We start from the raw sequence: 22,538 nt of genomic DNA, 5'->3' as shown, positions 1-22,538 counted from the left end.
TCTTTACGAGGCATAAGTTGAATGCATCAATTTGTAAGTCGCTCTGGATAAGAGCGTCTGCTAAATGATGTAAATGTAAAATTGGAAAACCTCATTGGTCTTTGTGGTTGAATCTGTGTTTGAAATTCACTTCTTGACTGAGGGACCTTACAGATAATTGTATGTGTGAGGTACAGAGATGAGGTAGTCATTCAAAAATCATGTTAAACACTATTATTGCACACAGAGTGAGTCCATACAACTTATTACATTGTTTGTTATGCATATTTTTTACTCCTGAACTTATTTAGACTTGCCATAACAAAGGGGTTGATTACTTATTGACTCAAGACATTTCAGCTTTTCATATCTAATTAATTTGTAAACATTTTATAAAACCTAATTCCACTTTGACATTATGGGGTATTGTGTATAGGCCAGTGACAAAAAATCTAAATTTAATCCATTTTAAATTCAGGCTTAAACACAACATAATGTGGGAAAAGTCAAGTGGTGTGAATACTTTCTGAAGGCACTGTATATCTCTCACTTTCTTTTCATCTCTCCATCCATCCATATTTTACAGACAGTCTTCCATACTTGGTCTTATTCCTCCCACTCACAAGCTGTACAATCTGATACTCCACTCTGACTGTAGGGAATTCAATTCAGCCTGCACTGTGGTTAAACTGGGCCCACAGACAAATAATATTGTTTCTGCGTTAGAAAAGACCACAAATGTCTTGCATGAATAATATAATATGAAATCAAAACCCCCTGTTTGGTTAGGGCATAGCTTGTACTCGCTAAATTTGTTGTAATGATACAGGGACATATTTTTGTGTGTGGCAATTTTGGTTTTGATTGAATTTGGCCATGCTGCTTGTTCTAGACGTTCAATACTGTATCTGCCCCTGCAAGACATAAAACAGTAACTTACCTCTCCATTTTGTTTCTAGTGGCTGAATACATAGTGATTCTGCTGTCCCTCCCTCTCTCTCTCTTGGTTCCTCTTTCCCGCTCCCTCTTTCTCTGTCTCCCTCTCTCTCTCTCTATCTAATGAAATAGTCCTGATTGCTTTTCATGCCCTGCAGTTAAGCTGCCAGCCATATTTGCCTGTTGCCATTTCCAATAAGAACCACTGTCCTGCAGGCTCAACCTCATCTCTCTTCCTCCCTCTCTCTCTCTGCCTCTCTCTCCTCCCTCTTTTATGTCTCTGAATATCCGTCTTCTCTCCATGTCTACATATCTCTTTTTCTCTCACCCCCATTTCTCTCTGAATTTCTCTCATTCTCCATCTTGCTATAACTGAGACAAGATGATAGTTAAATCCCCAGCAGCCAGGCACATCATTTGTCTTGTTTAATGGTTTGCTCATGAATCATTACCTCAGAATGATGGGATGTCTTATTCAAATAAATGTATCATCTGGGTTAATCAAATCTTTTTGATTGTATTTGCAATCGTGAAAATCAATTATATGTTTTTGCATCCATTTATACATACTCTAGCTTAAGGTCTTTCATAAGTAGATGTATTATTGCGGCATAAAGAAGCAAATTATGTTATTTTTTGTTTTAAATTCAAACTATTTTGTCTCTACAACAGTATCTTTTAAACTCTTAGAATATTTAGAGAATGTTTTTCGAAACTCATAGGGAGTCTTACTGAAGGTAATTTATTTTATTTGTATCCACTAAAGAGGTAATGGCAGATTTTACTTTCACTCTGTGAGATTGGGGAGAGGAAACCAGCAGTGAGAAGCCCATCTGAGAGAATGGCGCTTGAATGTATAGCGAACGTTTTACGGGCTCCTGACCAATTCTGCTATTTTGTGTGTTTTTGTGCGCTGATCTAAAACATTTTTGTACTTCATGTTTCCGGAATCGAGCTTCTGGACATCAGACAGTCGGAAGAGAAAGCGACTGCGATATAGAGGCCGACGTGCAGACACCCTGATGAAACTAAGATGGCGAGTAAATAAACCAACTCTACCCTCTGCTCTATTGGTGAATGTACAATCACAGGAGAACAAGCTGCACGTGCACCGTTCGAGAATATCCTAATACGGGACCTGAAGAACTGCAATATCCTATGTTTCTCGTAAACTTGGCTGAACAAGGACTAGGATAATATTCTAGCTGTTTTTTCTATGCATCGGCTGGACAGAACGGCAGCTTCGGTAAGCTCAAGGGGGGTGGTGTGTGTCTCTTTGTTAACAACAGCTGGTGCGCGATCTCTAATATTAAGGAAGTCTCGAGGTTCTGCTCGCCTGAGTTAGAATACCTCATGATAAGCTGTAGACCATACTCTTTACGAAGAGAGTTTTCATCTATATTTTTCGAATCTTTCTATTTACCACCACAAACCGATGCTGGCACTAAGACCACACTCAACGAGCTGTATAGGGCCATAAGCAAGAAAGCACTTCAAGTGATTTTAATGCAGGAAAACTGAAATCCTTCTTACCTAATTTCTACCAGCATGTCACATGTGCAACTAGTGACAAAAAAACTCTAAATCACCTTTACTCCACACACAGAGACACATACAATGCTTGCCCTCCATTTGGCAAATCTGACCATAACTCCATCCTCCTGATTCCTGCTTACAAGCAAAAACTCAAATAGGAAGTACCAGTAATGCGCTCAATACGGAAGTGGTCAAGATGAAGCGGATGCTAAGCTACAGGACTGTTTCGCTAGCACAGACTGGAATATGTTCCGGGAGTCATCTGATGGCATTGAGGAGTTTACCACATCGGTCACCGGCATTATTAATAAGTGCATCGACAACGTCATCCCCACAGTAACCGTACGTACATATCTCAACCAGAAGCCATGGATTACAGGCAACATCCAGACTGAGCTAAAGGTTAAAGCTGCTGCTTTCAAGGAGCGGGACACTAACCCGGACGCTTATAAGAAATCCCGCTACGCCCTCCGATGAGCCATTAAACAGGTAAAGCGTCAATGCAGGACTAAGAACAAATCCTACTACACCGGCTCTGACGTTCGTCGGATGTGGCAGGGATTTCAAACTATCACGGATTAGAAAGGGAATCCCAGCCGCAAGCTGCCCAGTGATACGAGTCTACCAGACGAGCTAAATGCCTTATGCTTGCTTCGAAGCAAGTAACACTGAACTATGTGTGAGAGCACCAGCTGTTCCAGACGACTGTGTGATCACGCTCTCCATAGTCGATGTGAGTAAGACCTTTAAACAGGTTAACATTTACAAGGCCGCAAGACCAGACGGATTACCAGGATGTGTACTCAGCTACGACGATGAGACAGCCTATAGGGAGGGGGTCATAGGCCTGGCAGTGTGGTGCCAAGACAACAACCTCTCCCTCAACGTCAGAAAGACAAAGGAGCTGATCATGGACTACAGGAAATGGAGGGCCGAGTACGCCCCTATTCACATCGACGGGGCGGGCCGTGAGCGGTGTCCACATCACTAAGGATCTATCATGGTCCAAACACACCAACACAGTCATGAAGAGGGCACGACAACGCCTCTTTCCACTCAGGAGCCTGAAAATGTTTGGCATGGGCCCTCAGATCCTCAAAGTTCTACAGCTGCACCATTGAGAGCAACTTGACTGGTTACGTCACTGCTTGGTATGTACATACAGTGCCTTCGGAAGGTATTCAGACCCCTTGACTTTTTCCAAATTTTGTTACGTTACAGCCTTATTCTAAAATGAGACTCGAAATTGAGCTCAGGTGCATCCTATTTCCATTGATCATCCTTGAGATGTTTCTACAACTTGGAGTCCACCTGTGGTAAATTCAATTGATTGGACATGATTTGAAAAGGCACACACCTGTCAATATAAGGTCCCACAGTTGACAGTGCATGTTAGAGCAAATTGTCCGTAGAGCTCAGAGACACGATTGTGTCAAGGCACAGTTCTGGGGAAGGGTACCACAACATTTCTGCAGCATTGAAGGTCCCCAAGAACACAGTGACCTCCATCATTCTTAAATGGAAGGCGTTTAGAACCACCAATACTCTTCCTAGAGCTGGCTGCCCGGCCAAACTGAGCAATCGGGGGAGAAGGGCCTTGGTCAGGGAGGTGACAGAGCTCCAGAGTTCCTCTGTGGAGATGGGAGAATCTTCCAGAATCTTCCAGAAGGACAACCATCTCTGCTGCACTCCACCAATCAGGCCTTTATGGTAGTAAAAGTCACATGAATGCCCTCTTTGACTTTTTCAAAAGGCACCTAAACACTCTCAGACCATGAGAAACAAGATTCTCTGATCTGATGAAATCAAGATTGAACTCTTTGGCCTGAATGCCAAGCCTCACGTCTGGAGGAAACCTGGCACCATCCCTACGGTGAAGCATGGTAGTGGCAGCATCATGCTGTGGCAATGTTTTTCAGTGGCAGGGACTGGGAGACTAGTCAGGATCGAGGCAAAGATGAACGGAGCAAAGTACAGAGAGCTCCTTGATGAAAACCTGCTCCAGAATGCTCAGGACCTCAGATTTCGGTGAAGGGTCACTTTCCAACATGATAACGACCCTAAGCACACAGCCAAGATAACTTAGGAGTGGCTTCGGGACAAGTCTCTGAATGTCCTTGAGTGGCCCAGCCAGAGCCCGGACTTGAACCCAATCGAACATCTCTGGAGAGACCTGAAAATAGCTATGCAGCAACACTCCCCATCCAACTTGAGAGGATCTGCAGAGAGGAATGAGAGAAACTCCCCAAATACAGGTGTACCAAGCTTGTAGCGTCATACCCAAGAAGACTTGAGGCCATAATCGCTGCCAAAGGTGCTTCAACAAAGTACTGAGTAAAAGGTCTGAATACTTTCATAAGTTTGCAAACATTTCTAAAAAACAGTTTTTGCTTTGCCACTATAGGGTATTGTGTGTAGATTTATGATGGGAATAAACTAGTTAATCAATTTTAGAATAAGGCTGTAACGTAATAAAATGTGGAAAAAGTCAAGGGCTCTGAATACTTTATGAATGCACTGTATATACAGTATCTCACAAAAGTGAGTACGCCCCTCACATTTTTGTAAATATTTGAGTACATCTTTTCATGTAACAACACTGAAGAAACAGCTTGTATAACAGTGTACATTTGCTGTCCCCTCAAAATAACTCAACACACATCCATTAATGTCTAAACCGCTGGCAACAAAAGTGAGTACACCCCTAAGTGAAAATGTCCAAATTGGGCCCAATTAGTCATTTTCCCCTCCCCGGTGTCATGTGACTCGTTAGTGTTACAAGGTCTCAGGTGTGAATGGGGAGCAGGTGTGTTAAATTTGGTGTCATCGCTCTCACACTCCCTCATACTGGTCACTGGAAGTTCAACATGGCACCTCATGGCAAAGAACTCTCTGAGGATCTGAAAAAAATAGTTGTTGCTCTGCATAAAGATGGCCTGAGCTATAAGAAGATTGCCAAGACCCTGAAACTGAGCTGCAGCATGGTGGCCAAGACCATACAGCGGTTTAACAGGACAGGTTCCACTCAGAACAGGCCTCGCCATGGTCGACCAAAGAAGTTGAGTGCACGTGCTCAGCGTCATATCCAGAGGTTGTCTTTGGGAAATAGACGAATGAGTGCTGCCAGCATTGCTGCAGAGGTTGAAGGGGTGGGGGGTCAGCCTGTCAGTGCTCAGACCATACGCAGCACACTGCATGAAATTGGTCTGCATGGCTGTCGTCCCAGAAGGAAGCCTCTTCTAAAGATGATGCACAAGAAAGCCCGCAAACAGTTTGCTGAAGACAAGCAGACTAAGGACATGGATTACTGGAACCATGTCCTGTGGTCTGATGAGACCAAGATTAACTTATTTGGTTCAGATGGTGTCAAGCGTGTGTGGCGGCAACCAGGTGAGGAGTACAAAGACAAGTGTGTCTTGCCTACAGTCAAGCATGGTGGTGGGAGTGTCATGGTCTGGGGCTGCATGAGTGCTGCCGGCACTGGGGAGCTACAGTTCATTGAGGGAACCATGAATGCCAACATGTACTGTGACATACTGAAGCAGAGCATGATCCCCTCCCTTCGGAGACTGGGCCGCAGGGCAGTATTCCAACATGATAACGACCCCAAACACACCTCCAAGACGACCACTGCCTTGCTAAAGAAGATGAGGGTAAAGGTGATGGACTGGCCAAGCATGTCTCCAGACCTTAACCCTATTGAGCATCTGTGGGGCATCCTCAAACGGAAGGTGGAGGAGTGCAAGGTCTCTAACATCCACCAGCTCCGTGATGTCGTCATGGAGGAGTGGAAGAGGACTCCAGTGGCAACCTGTGAAGCTCTGGTGAACTCCATGCCCAAGAGGGTTAAGGCAGTGCTGGAAAGTGATGGTGGGCAAACAAAATATTGACACGTTGGGCCCAATTTGGACATTTTCACTTAGGGGTGTACTCACTTTTGTTGCCAGCAGTTTAGACATTAATGGCTGTGTGTTGTGTTATTTTGAGGGGACAGCAAATGTACACTGTTATACAAGCTGTACACTCACTACTTTAAATTGTAGCAAGTGTTATTTCTTCAGTGTTGTCACATGAAAAGATATGCTCAAATATATGTACTCACTTTTGTGAGATACTGTATACCCAAGTTATCATTACTCATTATGTACCTATCATTATTTGTATTATTACGTGTTTTACTTTCTATTATTTCTCTATTTTCTTTCTCTCTTCATTGTTGGGAAGGGCCCGTAAGTAAGCATTGCACTGTTAGTCCACACTTTTTGTTCTCGTCGCATGTAACAAACACAATTTGTTTTGATTTGATTTGAGTCACTGAAGGGAAATGTCATTTCACTGTGCCCTCAACTCCTATTCAGAGTAATTCAACCCAGCCCTGTGGAATACCACTCTTCCTCTCTCCATCTCTACATTCACTCCTCCCTCCCTATCCCACTCTCTCCATCTCTTTCTCTCTGAGACATGCACTTTTAGTCAGGATGGGTATAAGGACATCAGAAATCCACAGTATACTGATGTACTGTATACTGACTGTTATAAACCCGATTTGGATCCTGGATGCTGATTGGCTAAAACAACATTCCAGCTGTTTGTAAATGAGACAATAAATACAGGTATGACACAAAAATACATGTTTACTGTTCTATTTGTAGTATCACCTACGCCTACCACAGCAAATGACAAGAGAAAAGCAAATAAAGCTTTTGTTAACACATTATTTACCCTTGCCTCTAGCCAAGCATTTGATTTGCAACAACGAGGGTTTGTATAAACCTTCCTGTCTGCCTCCGACCTCAGCAAAAATTTTTCAATGTAAAAAAATTATATATATATTTTTTTTAATGAGGCTAGTTTGCTGTCATCTCAGCTGCAGAGGCTAGCTAGCAAGTCGATGGCTAGCTAGGAAGGGACAAAAACGTTAGCCCAGAGATTAAAGGTTAGCCAGCCTGCATAGCAACCATTCTTTGATTGCATTGCAACCACATTTTAGTCCAGCCTATTCTGGTTGAAGGATGAAATAGTGTGAATTTCCCTATAAAAATAACATTTTTAATGAAATTTTTTCACTAATAGTTGTATTATGTTGACAACCGGTTTGTAAAAGCAATAATGCCAATATACCACACCCCCTTGGACCTTATTGTTCTAGGTCAATGTTTCTCAACCTTTTGTACCAGGGACTGGCAAGCTATGGTCCTTCCTTCTTGGGGGAACACTGTAGAACTGACTACAGTGTTCAGCTAACCATCTCAGGTAATGGGTCAGCATCATCTTAGTTAAGTCTCCTTGATCATGTGCATTGTAACTCTATTCTCCAGAAAATGTGAAGCTCATATTCAGATCCTTATTATATCCATAAAGTAAGAAGGGTAATTAGACCATGAATCGTATGGTTCCCATGCCAGTTGCTATATGATCACAGAAAACTATACAAAGATTTGACTTAAAGCCTGAAACCATTTCCATGAAGAAGTATTTGTCTACCAGTATTTATTTTGCAATGGTCAAGCTTTATTAAATAGTAGTAGTTGGGATACATTAGTGTAAACGTCCTCAGTTTTGTTACTTGGTAAGAGGTTGGCAGGCATGGTCAAGAAGGCGAGCGAGCGTGCTCGGCTCGGCTCAGGCGGTGTGTTGGCTATCATCCCCTCCCGAGATACCCAGCCTGGTCTCTTCTCCTTCCAGCAGCTGCCTGTAGACAGCGATCACCGTGTCCAGCCTCAACTTGATGTGAAGCAGCTCCTGGTAGTCTTTCAGGTAGTTGCTCATCTCCAGCTTGGTCTGGCACAGCTGGTTCTCCAGCTGGGCAATGATATCCTCTAGCCTGCCAACCTTGTCCAGATAGGCATACTCCATGGCCTCCAACTGCATCTCCACGGCAGCGTTCTGGGCCCTCAGTGCGTCAATTTGGTTCTGGAGCTTGGTCACCTGGCTGTGGAAGGTGGAGATCTCCTCCTTCATGCTCTTCATCTGGTCCTCCTCCTTGACGGCGATGTCCTTGAGCTTCTTGAAGTTATCTGTCTCCTGAACTTTGCGGGCCGCGGTGGCTTCAATCTCCATGCAGGTTTTGTGCTGGTAGGCGGTCAGGTTTGTCTGATTCCAGCTTGGCGGTCATCTTAGAGTCCTCAATCTGCTTGAGGAGGTTGGCCACCTCCTCATCTTGGAACTTCTTGAGGAACTGGATCTCGGACACCAGCTGCTCCACAAGCCTCTCCAGTTCTGCCCTCTGCAGCATGGCGTCGACCACATCTTGCCGGAACTCCCTCAGGATCATCTCCGCCTCTTCCCGCAGAGCCAGCTCCTCCTCCAGCTTCATCCTCCAGACCTCCACCTCCTTCTCGATGTAGCCCCTCTCAATGTCCACCGCCCCCATCTCCTGGGTCAGTGCCTCGATTAGATCCCTTATTTCCTTGAGTTTGAACTCATACTCTTCTCTGATGCCGCTGGGGCCCCCCTTGTGGTGGCCCTTCAGGACATCCAGTTCCGCCTGCAGTTTGGCATCCCTCTGCTCCAGCCTCTGAACGTTTCCGATGTAGCCGGCGGAGCGGACGTTCAGCTCCTGCATCTCTTCCTTCTCGTCGGCATGATGTTTGTGGAGTTCTGCTGTTGTAGAGCCACCCTGGTAGCAGGAGCGTCCATGGCTGACTGTGGCACCACGGCAGCGAGATGGAGATGAGCTCAGCTGCTGCCGGGTCCTGCTGGAAGAAGATCCGCTCACTGCCAGGCTCTTGGCGTAGGAACCATTGCCACATGTTTGCAGTGTCAATGTTGTTTTTTTAGGATCTGGAGGTCCGTTTGCTGTAGGGTCCAAACCTAGTATCTGATGTGCTTGTGTTGTTAGTATATTTCCACCATTAAAGAAGGCTTGCTCTGTTTCCCTTTGCTGGCCAACCTTGCTAGTGATGCTCTCTCACATCGCCAGGTGGTAAATATGGGGCAATAAATAATTTGTCAGACACCTTCGAAACTCAATTACTTTTGACATTTTTTAAATCTGGATTGTGGCACTAGGACAAAGACCTTAATGACCTAGCATTGCGTTGTTAGCAGGCGAGGTGGGTCAGGGTTGCTCAGCCCTCACGCCCTCACGCCCCATGTGAAATGGTAATCTGAACATGAATGCCTGATATGTTTCTATCTGCCCTCACTTCGGGTTCCTTGTGGAAGGAAGTTGCATCAAGGGCATAGGGAAACAATGACAATGTGCTTTGGCAAACAGCTTTCACTGTACATGTTTCCATTGTAGACTCATTCAACCATAAATCAAGATGTCATACACCAATGGCAATATTCCTCAGACAATTTCCCATCGCCCAAAATATCAAGTGATTCACCCAGGGAATGTAGCAGTACAGACTCCTGATATCTAACGGCTTGGGACTGTCATGAATGCATTCACCAAATCATAGTATACAAATACAGTATCTGGAGCAAATAAAATATACACTGAACAAAAATATATACACAACATGCAACAATTTCAAAGATTTTACTGAGTTACAATTCATATAAGGAAATCAGTAAATGTAAATAAATTCATTAGGCCCTAATCTATGGAGTTCACATGACTGGGAATACAGATATGCATCTGTTGGTCACAGATACATAAAAAATTAAGTAGGGGTGTGGATCAGAAAACCAGCCAGTATCTGGTGTGACCACCATTTGCCTCATGCAGCGACACATCTCCTTCACATAGAGTTAATTAGGCTGTTGATTGTGGCCTGTGGAATGTTGTCCCTCTTCAGTGGATGTGCAAAGTTGCTGGATATTGTCATGAACTGGAACACGTTGATCCAGAGCATCGCAAACATGCTCAATGGTTAACATGTCTGGTGAGTATGCAGGCCATGGAAGAAATGGGACATTTTCAGCTTCCAGGAATTGTGTACAGATCCTTGTGACATGGGGCTGTGCATTATCATGCTGAAACATGAGTTGATGGCGGCGAATGAATGGCACGACAATGGACCTCAGGATCTCGTCACGGTATCTCTGTGCATTCAAATTGCCATCAATAAAATGTAATTGTGTTCGTTGTCCGTAGCTTATGCCTGCCCATACCAAAACCCCACCGCCACCATGGGGCACTCTGTTTACAATGTTGACATCAGCAAACCTGTCGCCCACACGACACCATACACGCTGTCTGACATCTTTCCGGTACAGTTGAAACCGGGATTAATCCTTGAAGAGCACACTTCTCCAGCATGCCATTGAAGGTGAGCATTTGCCCACTGAAGTTGGTTACGATGGCGAACTGCAGTCAGGTCAAGACCCTGGTGAGGACGATGAGCGCGCAGATGAGCTTACCTGAGATGGTTTCTGGCAGTTTGTGCAAACCCACAGTTTCATCCTGTCCGGGTGGCTGGTCTCAGGCAATCCCGCAGATGAAGAAGCCAAATGTGGAGGTCCTGGGCTGGCGTGGTTACGTGCGGTCTGCGGTTGTGAGGCTGGTTGGACGAACTACCAAATTCTCTAAAACGACATTGGAGGAGGCTTATGGTGGAGAAATTAACATTACATTCTCTGGCAACAGCTCTGGTGGACATTCCTGCAGTCAGCATGCCAATTGCACGCTCCCTCAAAACTTGAGACGTATGTGGCTTGTGTTGTGTGACACAACTGCACATTTTAGAGTGACCTTTTATTGTCCCCAGCACATGGTGCACCTGTGTAATGATCATGCTGTTTAATCAGTTTATTGATATGCCACACCTCTCAGGTGGATGGATTATCTTGGCAAAGGATAAATGCTCACCAACAGGGATGTAAACACATTTGTGTTATTTTAGAGAAATAAGCTTTTTGTACATATCACAAATATCTGGGATCTTTTATTTTATGAAACATGAGACCAACACTTTACATGTTGCATTTATATTTATGTTCAGTGTATATTGTAGCAGGCCTCATGCTGTTTGTACAGACAAAAGTGTTTTAGGGCATAACTGAAACGACATACACATAGGGGTCCGGTCAAAAGAAGTGTACTATATGAGGGATGGGGTGTCATTTAGGACAGCCCTAGAAACCTCTCATATGTGGACGTGGGTATCTGGATGGGTGTGTTTGTTAGAGACTAGATGTCAATGTGTCCTTATTCTACATGAATGCTAAATAAATGTCTCTGTTTCCGCAGCAACTGATGCGCTCCTCCGTCTTCCACATGTTTATTCTGACCATGGTTGCCGTAGACGTAATCGTTGCCGCTAGCAACTACTACAAGGGCGAGAACCACCGAAGGCACTACGACGAGTTCTACCTGGCTGAGGTAAGGGATCAGAACACACAAACATACTGTACAGTACACACACACACTCACACACACACACACACACACACCATATGTTTTACTATCCTTGTTTGGACCTGAAATTTATTTCCATTCAAAATCCTATTTTCCCTAACCCAAACATTAACCTTTTGACGCGTATGATCAGATATTTGTGATCAATGTTGAGTGGTCCCAGCCATGTTCCATCATAAATATGTGATTGGAACAGTAGCAACAGAACATCTACATATGATGCAACCATCACGTCTAAATAGCATTGTTGTCTGAAAAGCATCTAAATAATGTTTTGTACTGATGGAAAATAAAGCTCTTCACCTTCATTCCTCAATTTCACCTTTTATTGTGAAAGACAAATGCTAACTTGATCATCCAAGCATCACACGGAACACATCCACAGCCAAACTCATTCCATAAACCAGTCTAAATAACAGGTTGCGCTGACAGAAAACCAAACATAAGTTAGCGACCTAACAGCTAGACTTGTTTACAATATACCGCATCTATGGTGAGCACAAGGGAAAAATGTAATATTGTTTAGAAAAGAGATACGTGTAAGCTAAGCTAACAGCAGCTAAATTCTTTATAATGGCAGCCATGTTTGCTTATGTTTGACAAGTGAAAACTCTCTATTCCAGAATTCCATTCAAAATAAGATGCAAATAAACAAAGTAAAAGACGGCTGCACCCATTTTCCAAATAAGATTAACTTAGTTTGGCCACTTTTCAGCATATTACAAATCTTCAATGTGCGTGTTACAGTGTATACAACAACCGGAGCACATGACTTGACAAGTTGTTTACAGTTTTTGACAAATCAAAGGGCAAATACAAGGTTATCACCTCAGAGATTATCACCTCAATTACAAGCCTACTGCCTAGCCGTAGCGTAACTCTTGACATACACTGAAAGCCATTGAGTATGGAGATAATGTCCGGTTTCAAAAGGAAACGCCTCACTAATTTTTATTTTTTTATTTATTTCACATTTATTTAACCAGGTAGGCCAGTTGAGAACAAGTTCTCATTTACAACTGCGACCTGGCCAAGATAAAGCACAGTGTGTGCAAATGTAATAAGTTATGGAGGTAAGGCAATAAATAGGCCATAGTGCAAAATAATTACAATTTAATATTAACACTGGAATGATAGATGTGCAGAATATGATGTGTAAATATAGATACTGGGGTGCAAATGAGCAAAATAAATAACAATATGGGGATGAGGTAGTTGGGTGGGCTAATTACAGATGGGATGTGTACAGTCGTGGTCAAAAGTTTTGAGAATGACACAAGTATTGGTCTTCACAAAGTTTGCTGCTTCAGTGTTTTCAGATATTTTTGTCAGATGTTACTATGGTATGCTGAAGTATAATTACAAGCATTCCATAAGTGTCAAGGGCTTTTATTGACAATTACATTAAGTTTATGCAAAGAGTCAATATTTGCAGTGTTGACCCTTCTTTTTCAAGACCTCTGCAATCCACCCTGGCATGCTGTCAATTAACTTCTGGGCCACATCCTGACTGATGACAGGCCATTCTTGCATAATCAATGCTTGGAGTTTGTCAGAATGTGTGGGTTTTTGTTTGTCCACCCACCTCTTGAGGATTGACCACAAGCTCTCAATGGGATTAAGGTCTGGGGAGTTTCCTGGCCATGGACCCAAAATGTTGATGTTTTGTTCCTCGAGCCACTTAGTTATCACTTTTGCCTTATGGCAAGGTGCTCCATCATGCTGGAAAAGGCATTGTTTGTCACCAAACTGTTCTTGGATGGTTGGGAGAAGTTGCTCTTGGAGGATGTGTTGGTACCATTCTTTATTCATGGCTGTGTTCTTAGGCAAAATTGTGAGTGAGCCCACTCCCTTGGCTGAGAAGCAACCCCACACATGAATGGTCTCAGGGTGCTTATCTGTTGGCATGACACAAGACTGATGGTAGCGCTCACCTTGTCTTCTCCGGACAAGCTTTTTTCGGATGCCCCAAACAATCGGAAAGGGGATTCATCAGAGAAAATGACTTTACCCCAGTCCTCAGCAGTCCAATCCCTGTACCTTTTGCAGAATATCAGTCTGTCCCTGATGTTTTTCCTGGAGAGAAGTGGCTTCCTCGCTGCCCTTCTTGACAGCAGGCCATCCTCCAAAAGTCTTCGCCTCACTGTGCGTGCAGATGCACTCACACCTGCCTGCTGCCATTCCTGAACAAGCTCTGCACTGGTGGTGCCCCGATCCCGCAGCTGAATCAACTTTAGGAGACGGTCCTGGCACTTGCTGGACTTTCTTGGGCGCCCTGACACCTTCTTCACAGCAATTGAACCTCTCTCCTTGAAGTTCTTGATGATCCGATAAATGGTTGATTTAGGTGCAATCTTACTTGCAGCAAGATCCTTGCCTGTGAAGCCCTTTTTGTGCAAAGCAATGATGACGGCACATGTTTCCTTGCATGTAACCATGGTTAACAGAGGAAGAACAATGATTTCAAGCACCACCCTCCTTTTAAAGCTTCCAGTCTGTTATTCTAACTCAATCAACATGACAGAGTGATCTCCAGCCTTGTCCTCGTCAACACTCTCACCTGTGTTAACGATATAATCACTGACATGATGACAGCTGGTCCTTTTGTGGCAGGGCTGAAATGCAGTGGAAAAGTTATATATTTTTTGTGGATTAAGTTCATTTTCATGGCAAAGAGGGACTTTGCAATTCATCTGATCACGCTTCATAACATTCTGGAGTATATGCAAATTGCCATCATAAAAACTGAGGCATCAGACTTTGTGAAAATTAATATTTGTCATTCTCAAAACTTTTGACCACAACTGTACAGGTGCAGTGATCAGTAAGCTGCTCTGACAACTGATGCTTAAAGTTAGTGAGGCAGATAAGAGTCTCCAGCTTCAGAGATTTTTGCAGTTCATTCCAGTCATTGGCAGCAGAGAACTGGAAGGAATGGCGGCCAAAGGAGGTGTTGGCTTTGGGGATGACCAGTGAGATATACCTGCTGGAGTGCATACTACGGGTGGGTGTTGCTATGGTGACTAAGATAAGGTGGGGATTTGCCTAGCAGTGATTTATAGATGACCTGGAGCCAGTGGGTTTGGTGATGAATATGTAGTGAGGGCCAGCCAACGAGATCGTACAGGTCACAATGGTGGGTAGTATATGGGTCTTTGGTGACAAATCGGATGGCACTGTGATAGACTACATCCAATTTGCTGAGTAGAGTGTTGGAAGCTATTTTGTAAATGACATCGCCGAAGTCAAGGATCGGTAGGATAGTCAGTTTTACGAGGGCATGTTTGGCAGTATGAGTGAAGGAGGCTTTGTTTGCGAAATAAGAAGCCAATTCTAGATTTAACTTTTGATTGGAGATGCTTAATGTGAGTCTGGAAGGAGAGTTTACAGTTTAACCAGACACCTAGGTATTTGTAGTTGTCCACATATTCTAAGTCAGACCTGCCAAGAGTAGTGATTCTAGTCGGGCGGGCGGGTGCAAGCAGTGTTCGATTGAAGAGCATGCATTTAGTTTTACTAGTGTTTAAGAGTAATTGGAGGCTACGGAAGGAGTGTTGTATGTCATTTAAGCTCATTTTGAGGTTTGTTAACACAGTGTCCAATGAAGGGCCAGATGTAAACAAAATGGTGTCGTCTGCGTAGAGGTGGATCTGAGAGTCACCAGCAGCAAGAGCGACATCATTGATATACACAGAGAATTGAGTCGGCCCGTTAATTGAACCCTGTGGCACCCCCATAGAGACTGCCAGAGGTCCAGACAACAGGCCCTCCAATTTGACACATTGAACTCTGTCTGAGAAGTAGTTGGTGAACCAGGCGAGGCAGTCATTTGAGAAACCAAGGCTATTTAGTCTGCCAATAAGAATGCGGTGATTGACAGAGTCGAAAGCCTTGGCCAGGTCGATGAAGACGGCTGCACAGTACTGTCTTTTATCAATCGTGGTTATAATATCATTTAGGACCTTGAACGTTGCTGAGGTGCACCCATGACCAGCCCGGAAACCAGATTGCATAGCGGAGAAGGTGAGGTGATTTTTCGAAATGGTCGGTGATCTGTTTGTTAATTTGGCTTTCAAATACTTTCGAAAGGCAGGGCAGGATGGATATAGGTCTGTAACAGTTTGGATCTAGAGTGTCACCCCCTTTGGAAAGCTACCGCGGTCATCCTCCTCTTCAATCTGGGGATCTCAGACGATACGAAAGAGAGGTTGAACAGGCTAGTAATAGGGGTTGCGACAAAGAAAGGGTTCCTGATTGTTTAGCCCAGCTGATTTGTACGGGTCAATATTTTGCAGCTCTTTCAGAACATCAGCTATCTGAATTTGGGTGAAGGAGAAGCGGGGCGGGGGGGAGGCATGGGCAAGTTGCAGCGGAGGGTGCAGAGCTGGTGGCCGGGGTAGGGGTAGCCAGGTGGAAATCATGGCCAGCCGTAGCAAAATGCTTGTTGAAATTCTCGATTATCGTAGATTTATCGGTGGTGACAGTGTTTTCTAGCCTCAGTGCAGTGGGCAGCTGGGAGGAGGTGCTCTTATTCTCCATGGACTTTAGTGTCCCAAAACTTTTTGGAGTTAGTGCTACAGGATGCAACTTTCTGTTTGAAAAAGCTAGCCTTTGCTCTCCTAACTGATTGTGTATATTGGTTCCTGACTTCCCTGAAAAGTTGCACAATGCTAATGCAGTACGCCACAGGATGTTTCTGTGCTGGTCAAGGGCAGTCAAGTCTGGGGTGAACCAGGGGCTATATATGTTCTTAGTTCTGAATTTTCTGAATGAGGCATGCTTATTTAAGATGGAGAGGAAAGCACTTTTAAAGAACAACCAGGCATCCTCTACTGACGGAATGAGGTCAATATCCATCCATGATACCTGGGCCAGGTCAATTAGAAAGGCCTGCTCGCTGAAGTGTTTTAGGGAGCGTTTGACAGTGATGAGGGGTGGTCGTTTGACCGCGGACCCATTACGGACACAGGCAATGAGGCAGTGATCGCTGAGATCCTGGTTGAAGACACAGAGGTGTATTTAGAGGGTCAATTAGTCAGGATGATATCTATGAGGGTGCCCATGTTTACGGATTTAGGGTTGTTCCTGGTAGGTTCCTTGATAATTTGTGTGAGATTGAGGGCATCTAGTTTACAGTGAGGGAAAAAAGTATTTGATCCCCTGCTGATTTTGTACGTTTGCCCACTGACAAAGAAAGTATCAGTCTATAATTTTAATGGTAGGTTTATTTGATCAGTGAGAAACAGAATAACAACAAAAAAATCAAGAAAAATGCATGTCAAAAATGTTATAAATTGATTTGCATTTTAATGAGGGAAATACGTATTTGACCCCCTCTCAATCAGAAAGATTTCTGGTTCCCAGGTGTCTTTTATACAGGTAACAAGCTGAAATTAGGAGCACACTCTTAAAGGGAGTGCTCCTAATCTCAGTTTGTTACCTGTATAAAAGACACCTGTCCACAGAAGCAATCAATCAATCAGATTCCAAACTCTCCACCATGGCCAAGACCAAAGAGCTCTCCAAGGATGTCAGGGACAAGATTGTAGACCTACACAAGGCTAGAATGGGCTAAAAAACCATCACCAAGCAGCTTGGTGAGAAGGTGACAACAGTTGGTGCGATTATTCACAAATGGAAGAAACACAAAAGAACTGTCAATCTCCCTCGGCCTGGGGCTCCATGCAAGATCTCACCTCGTGGAGTTGCAATGATCATGAGAACGGTGGGGAATCAGTCCAGAACTACACGGGAGGATCTTGTCAATGATCTCAAGGCAGCTGGGACCATAGTCACCAAGAAAACAATTGGTAACACACTACGCCGTGAAGGATTGAAATCCTGCAGCTCCCGCAAGGTCCCCCTGCTCAAGAAAGCACATATACAGGGCCGTCTGAAGTTTGCCAATGAACATCTGAATGATTCAGAGGAGAACTGGGTGAAAGTGTTGTGGTCAGATGAGACCAAAATCGAGCTCTTTGGCATCAACTCAACTCGCTGTGTTTGGAGGAGGAGGAATGCTGCCTATGACCCCAAGAACACCATCCCCACCGTCAAACATGGAAGTGGAAACATTATGCTTTGGGGGTGTTTTTCTACTAAGGGGACAGGACAACTTCACCGCATCAAAGGGACGATGGACGGGGCCATGTTCCTCAGCCAGGGCATTGAAAATGGGTCGTGGATGGTTATTCCAGCATGACAATGACCCAAAACACACGGCCACGGCAACAAAGGAGTGGCTCAAGAAGAAGCACATTAAGGTCCTGGAGTGGCCTAGCCAGTCTCCAGACCTTAATCCCATAGAACATCTGTGGAGGGAGCTGAAGGTTCGAGTTACCAAACGTCAGCCTCGAAACCTTAATGACTTGGAGAAGATCTGCAAAGAGGAGTGGAACAAAATCCCTCCTGAGATGTGTGCAAACCTGGTGGCCAACTACAAGAAACGTCTGACCTCTGTGATTGCCAACAAGGGTTTTGCCACCAGGTACTAAGTCATGTTTTGCAGAGGGGTCAAATACTTATTTCCCTCGTTAAAATGTAAATCAATTTATACAATTTTTGACATGCATTTTTCTGGATTTTGTTGTTGTTATTCTGTCTCTCACTGTTCAAATAAACCTACCATTAAAATTATAGACTGATCATGTCTTTGTCAGTAGGCAAACGTACAAAATCAACAGGGGATCAAATACTTTTTTTCCCTCACTGTAGATTGTAGGACGGCTGGGTTGTTAAACATATCCCAGTTTAGGTCACCAAGCAGTACGAACTCTGAGGATAGATGAGGGGCAATCAATTCACATATGGTGTCCAGGGCACAGCTGAGGGCTGAGGGGGGTCTGTAGCAAGCGGCAACAGTGAAATACTTATTTCTGGAAAGGTGGATTTTTAGAAGTAGAAGCTCAAACTGTTTGGGCACAGACCTGGATAGTATGATAGAGGTCTGCAGGCTATCTCTACAGTAGATTGCAACTCCGCCCCCTTTGGCAGTTCTAGCTAGACGGAAAATGTTGTAGTTGGGGATGGACATTTCTGAATTTTTGGTGGCCTTCCTAAGCCAGGATTCCGACACTGCTAGAACATCAGGGTTGGCGGAGTGTGCTAACGCATTGAATAACTCAAACTTAGGGAGGAGGCTTCTGATGCTAACATGCAAGAAACCAATGCTTCTACAGTTACATAAGTCAACAAATGATAGACGTTTGACATTTTGACATTTTAGTCATTTAGCAGACGCTCTTATCCAGAGCGACTTACAGTTAGTGAGTGCATACATTTTCATACATTTATTTTCATACTGGCCCCCCGTGGGAATCGAACCCACAACCCTGGCGTTGCAAGCGCCATGCTCTACCAACTGAGCTACACAGTACCCCTTGCAAGTCTTCAGATGTAAAATCCTTAAGTTCCAAAAACGTTTCTGCCCAAACCACAACAATGTCCAGTTTCTTAGACTTCTTTGAGACTTGTGCCGTACAGTTTATAACTGTGGCAATGAACGCCACAAAATCCACAATGTTAACACACAGGGTATCTTTTGACTGGCAGCAAACATTTACTACAGGCTGTGGTGCGTCCGCTACCATATCTTCACTAGCATCACTTGTTTTCTCAATTATTTTAATCGCCTCCGCATAGGAAATTCGATTGACCGCTCTATCTTTTGGCACGTCAATCTCCTTCGGCCTTACAGGGCACTCCAGGAACTCGGGATCATGATCCACACCACAATTGCAACACCGTCGTCCTTCTACACACCGTTCTTCAATATAATCTGTCTGTCTGCACACACTTGAAACATAGCCAAATCCTTTACAATTCTTACACTGCAATGGTTTGAGGACGAAAGCTCTTACAGCGTGTCTTACATAACCAAGCTTCACATGCGTAGATTTGCTCTTTAGCAAAAAACAACAGAACCGACAGACTTTTTTCTTTTTCTCCATTCACCCAGCGGGTCAGGCGCCGGGCACCAAGAACACCAGGATTTTTTTCTTCAGGTATTCAACCTGAACATCCGTCGTCACCCCTGAGATGACTCCTTTGACGGCACCCCTGAGATGACTCCTTTGGCGGGTGCTCTACTCCGAAGTTCAAAACACAAAACTTCTGTTGTCTGGATTCTTTTGAGGCTCATTGCAATCTTCCTCTAATCTTCAGAAATACATTGAATCAAAATAAGACCACTCCTGGTCACTCTGACAGACTCCACTTCACCATCTTCGACACCTCAAACGGGTTTCCCACATATTCATCCTTACTTAACAAAGAAGTGATTCATTGTCATTCATACACGTATCCTCCACTCCAATTTTAGACAATTTCCTTTTGGTTCCTGTTTTCGCTGCTACTGTTGTCCATTCAGAACATTCTTCATCACCAACTTTGCTCGACTCGCTGTTTTATTCGAATTCAGCATCCACTTCTGCCATCTTTCCCCCCCCACCTGGGGAGTAGGAGTGATACTGGGGACTACAGGGCCTGGGTTAACCTCTACATCACCAGAGGAATAGAATGCATGCTCTTCAATCGAACATAGGAGGAATAGAATAAGGATATGGCTAAAGGCTTTAAGTCTTCTAGTGCGTTGGGTACAGAGAATAAAAGGGGCAGATTTCTGGGTGTTGTAGAATAGATTCAGGACATAATTTACAGACAAGGATATGGAAGGATATGAGTACAGTGGAGGTAAACCTAAGCGTTGGGTAACGATGAAAGAGAGAGCATCACTGGAGGCACCGATTGAGCCGGTCTCCGTGTGTATGGGGGGTGGGACAAAGGAGCTATCTGAGGCAGGTTGAGCGGGACTGGGGGCTCTACACTGAATTAGTACAATAAGGACTAACCGAAACCGCAATAGGCAAGGCATATTGACATGGGATATAGGCATAAAGCAATCACAGGTATTATTCGAGAGAGCTAAGGCAACAGCTGGTAATGGCGACAAAAGTTTTTGGGCTGAGGCTAAACAGATAAACAGGATGGGGTACCGTATAAAGGAACAGTCCAGCAGGCATCAGCTGTGTAGCTGAGTGATCATAAGGTCCAGTGAACAGCAATAGGTGAGTCTGGGAGCAGTTCGGTGGCTGCTACGGCACTGGCGAGCAGGAGGTATGGCTGTTGATTGCGTGTGCTAGCGGGCCGGGGCTAGCAGATGGATCCTCGTGGTCGTCGCAACGGGAAGCCCGTTGAAACCACATCAGACGATTACGTCGGCAGACCAGTCATGATGGATCGGCGGGGCTCCGTGTCAACACTAGGAGGTCCCGTCCGGTTGACAGAGAGGTAGATAGCCGGGAGATGGGCCTGGCTCGAGGCAAGCTCAAGGCTAACTGGTGCTTGCTTCAGGACAGTGGTGATTAGCCAACAACAACAACAGCCATTCGGTTGCAGCTAGCTAGTTGTGATGATCCGGTGTTAAGATTCAGTGATTCCGGCAGAAAATCCGATATGCTCTGGGTCGATAGTGCGCTGTGCAGACTGGCCGATAATTGTCCATCTAGAGCTGGCTGGTAGGTAGTGCAGGCCACGGACAATGGTGAAGACCGCTAATGGTGGCTAATAGCAAGTAGCTAGTTAGCTGGCTAGCTGGCTAGTTTCAGCCAGAGGTTCTAGATAAAAAGGAATAATAGAATCCGTTCCACATTGGATGAGGCGGGTTGCAGGAAAGTATATTTAGTTAAAGGATGGAAAGTGAGATTGAGAAATATATACGAAAAATACAAAAAAAAACTAAAAAAAACTGGCTATTTACACGAGAACACTACAGAATACACGACCACACTGCTATCTAATGATGAGATATGAGAAATGTTTTGTAGTTCTGAGAGTGAGTTGGATCAAGCAGATAGCGACGAGGAATATTTGCCTCCCCAACCTTCTGGACTGTGAATGTGAGATGTCTGAGGACAATGCCCACCCCAACCTTGCAGGCAACGAGCATCCCTCACATTCCCAAGATGCTTGTTCTGCTGCCAATCTTGTAGGCTGTGAGGGAGAAAAATGTATGCACTGGATAAGAGCGTCTGCTAAAATGACTAAAATGGAGAAGAGGTTGAAGTTGAGGAGGATGGTCCCCGCTGCTGGAGGTCCTGTCACTTCAAATCATCATAGATAGACTTCAATGGCACCCTGTCTGGCGTACAATGCACCCTGCCTACCCCCTCAGAGGCAGAGTGTTTAAACTGTTCCTTGATGAGGAATTGGAGGATAGTGTGGTGCAGGAATGTCCATTATCATATTAGAGAAAAAACCAATGCTCTCTTCAAATGTATCAGAATGCCTTTAGCCTACTAAACATGCATATTTGTTTGCAGGTATGTTAATGAACTGAAAGAGAAGACTGTCTTGGCGTAAAAGGGAAGCTATCAAAATGGGTGAACACTACCATTAGTAAAATGTATACCTTCCTGGTCACAGTGCTGCTCATGGGACTAGTGAAGAAGTGCTCTGTGAGGGACTACTGGACCACTGACCCCATGCTGCAGACCGCTTTTTTTCCAACCCTTTTCTCCCAGGACCGCTTCCTTGTCTTGCTGAGAGCGTTCAACTTTGTGAACAATGCCACTGCCAACCTCGCTGACCCCCTAACAAAATGAGGAATGTCCTGGGCAGCTTGACCAGGGCATTTGGAAGAGTGTTTGTGCCTTACAGGGACTTGTGCATTGATGAGTCTCGATTTGGCTTTGAAAGGGAGGCTTGCATTCCGCCAATACATCCCATGAAAGCGCCAAAGATCTGGAGTCAAGTTCTTTGTTTTATGTGACTTTTTGAC

At 44.5% G+C, this 22,538-nt stretch overlaps 1 protein-coding gene and 1 pseudogene across 4 annotated transcripts in view; one reads left to right on the top strand and one right to left on the bottom strand.

Annotated features, from left to right (window-relative positions):
* nalcn (sodium leak channel, non-selective) overlaps window positions 1-22,538 on the top strand; it is a gene marked incomplete at both ends in the record, with an annotated part of 312,014 nt that overhangs the window by 92,640 nt on the left and 196,836 nt on the right. For all 3 annotated transcript variants that reach the window (XM_084160991.1, XM_084160990.1, XM_084160992.1), the window contains one exon: window positions 11,594-11,725. In XM_084160991.1, the coding sequence (XP_084017117.1) occupies window positions 11,594-11,725 (132 nt within the window). The remainder of the gene's footprint in view (window positions 1-11,593; window positions 11,726-22,538) is intronic.
* On the bottom strand, window positions 8,074-9,547 carry LOC311128763 (vimentin-like; annotated as a pseudogene). The gene is made up of 2 exons: window positions 9,533-9,547; window positions 8,074-9,178 (listed from the first exon to the last, which is right to left on the bottom strand). The product of its transcript is annotated as a vimentin-like (transcript).

The sequence above is a fragment of the Coregonus lavaretus genome (assembly GCF_964263955.1).
Source record: "Coregonus lavaretus genome assembly, chromosome: 5".
Taxonomy (NCBI): domain Eukaryota; kingdom Metazoa; phylum Chordata; class Actinopteri; order Salmoniformes; family Salmonidae; genus Coregonus; species Coregonus lavaretus.
This window is presented reverse-complemented; position numbering and strand designations above follow the sequence as displayed.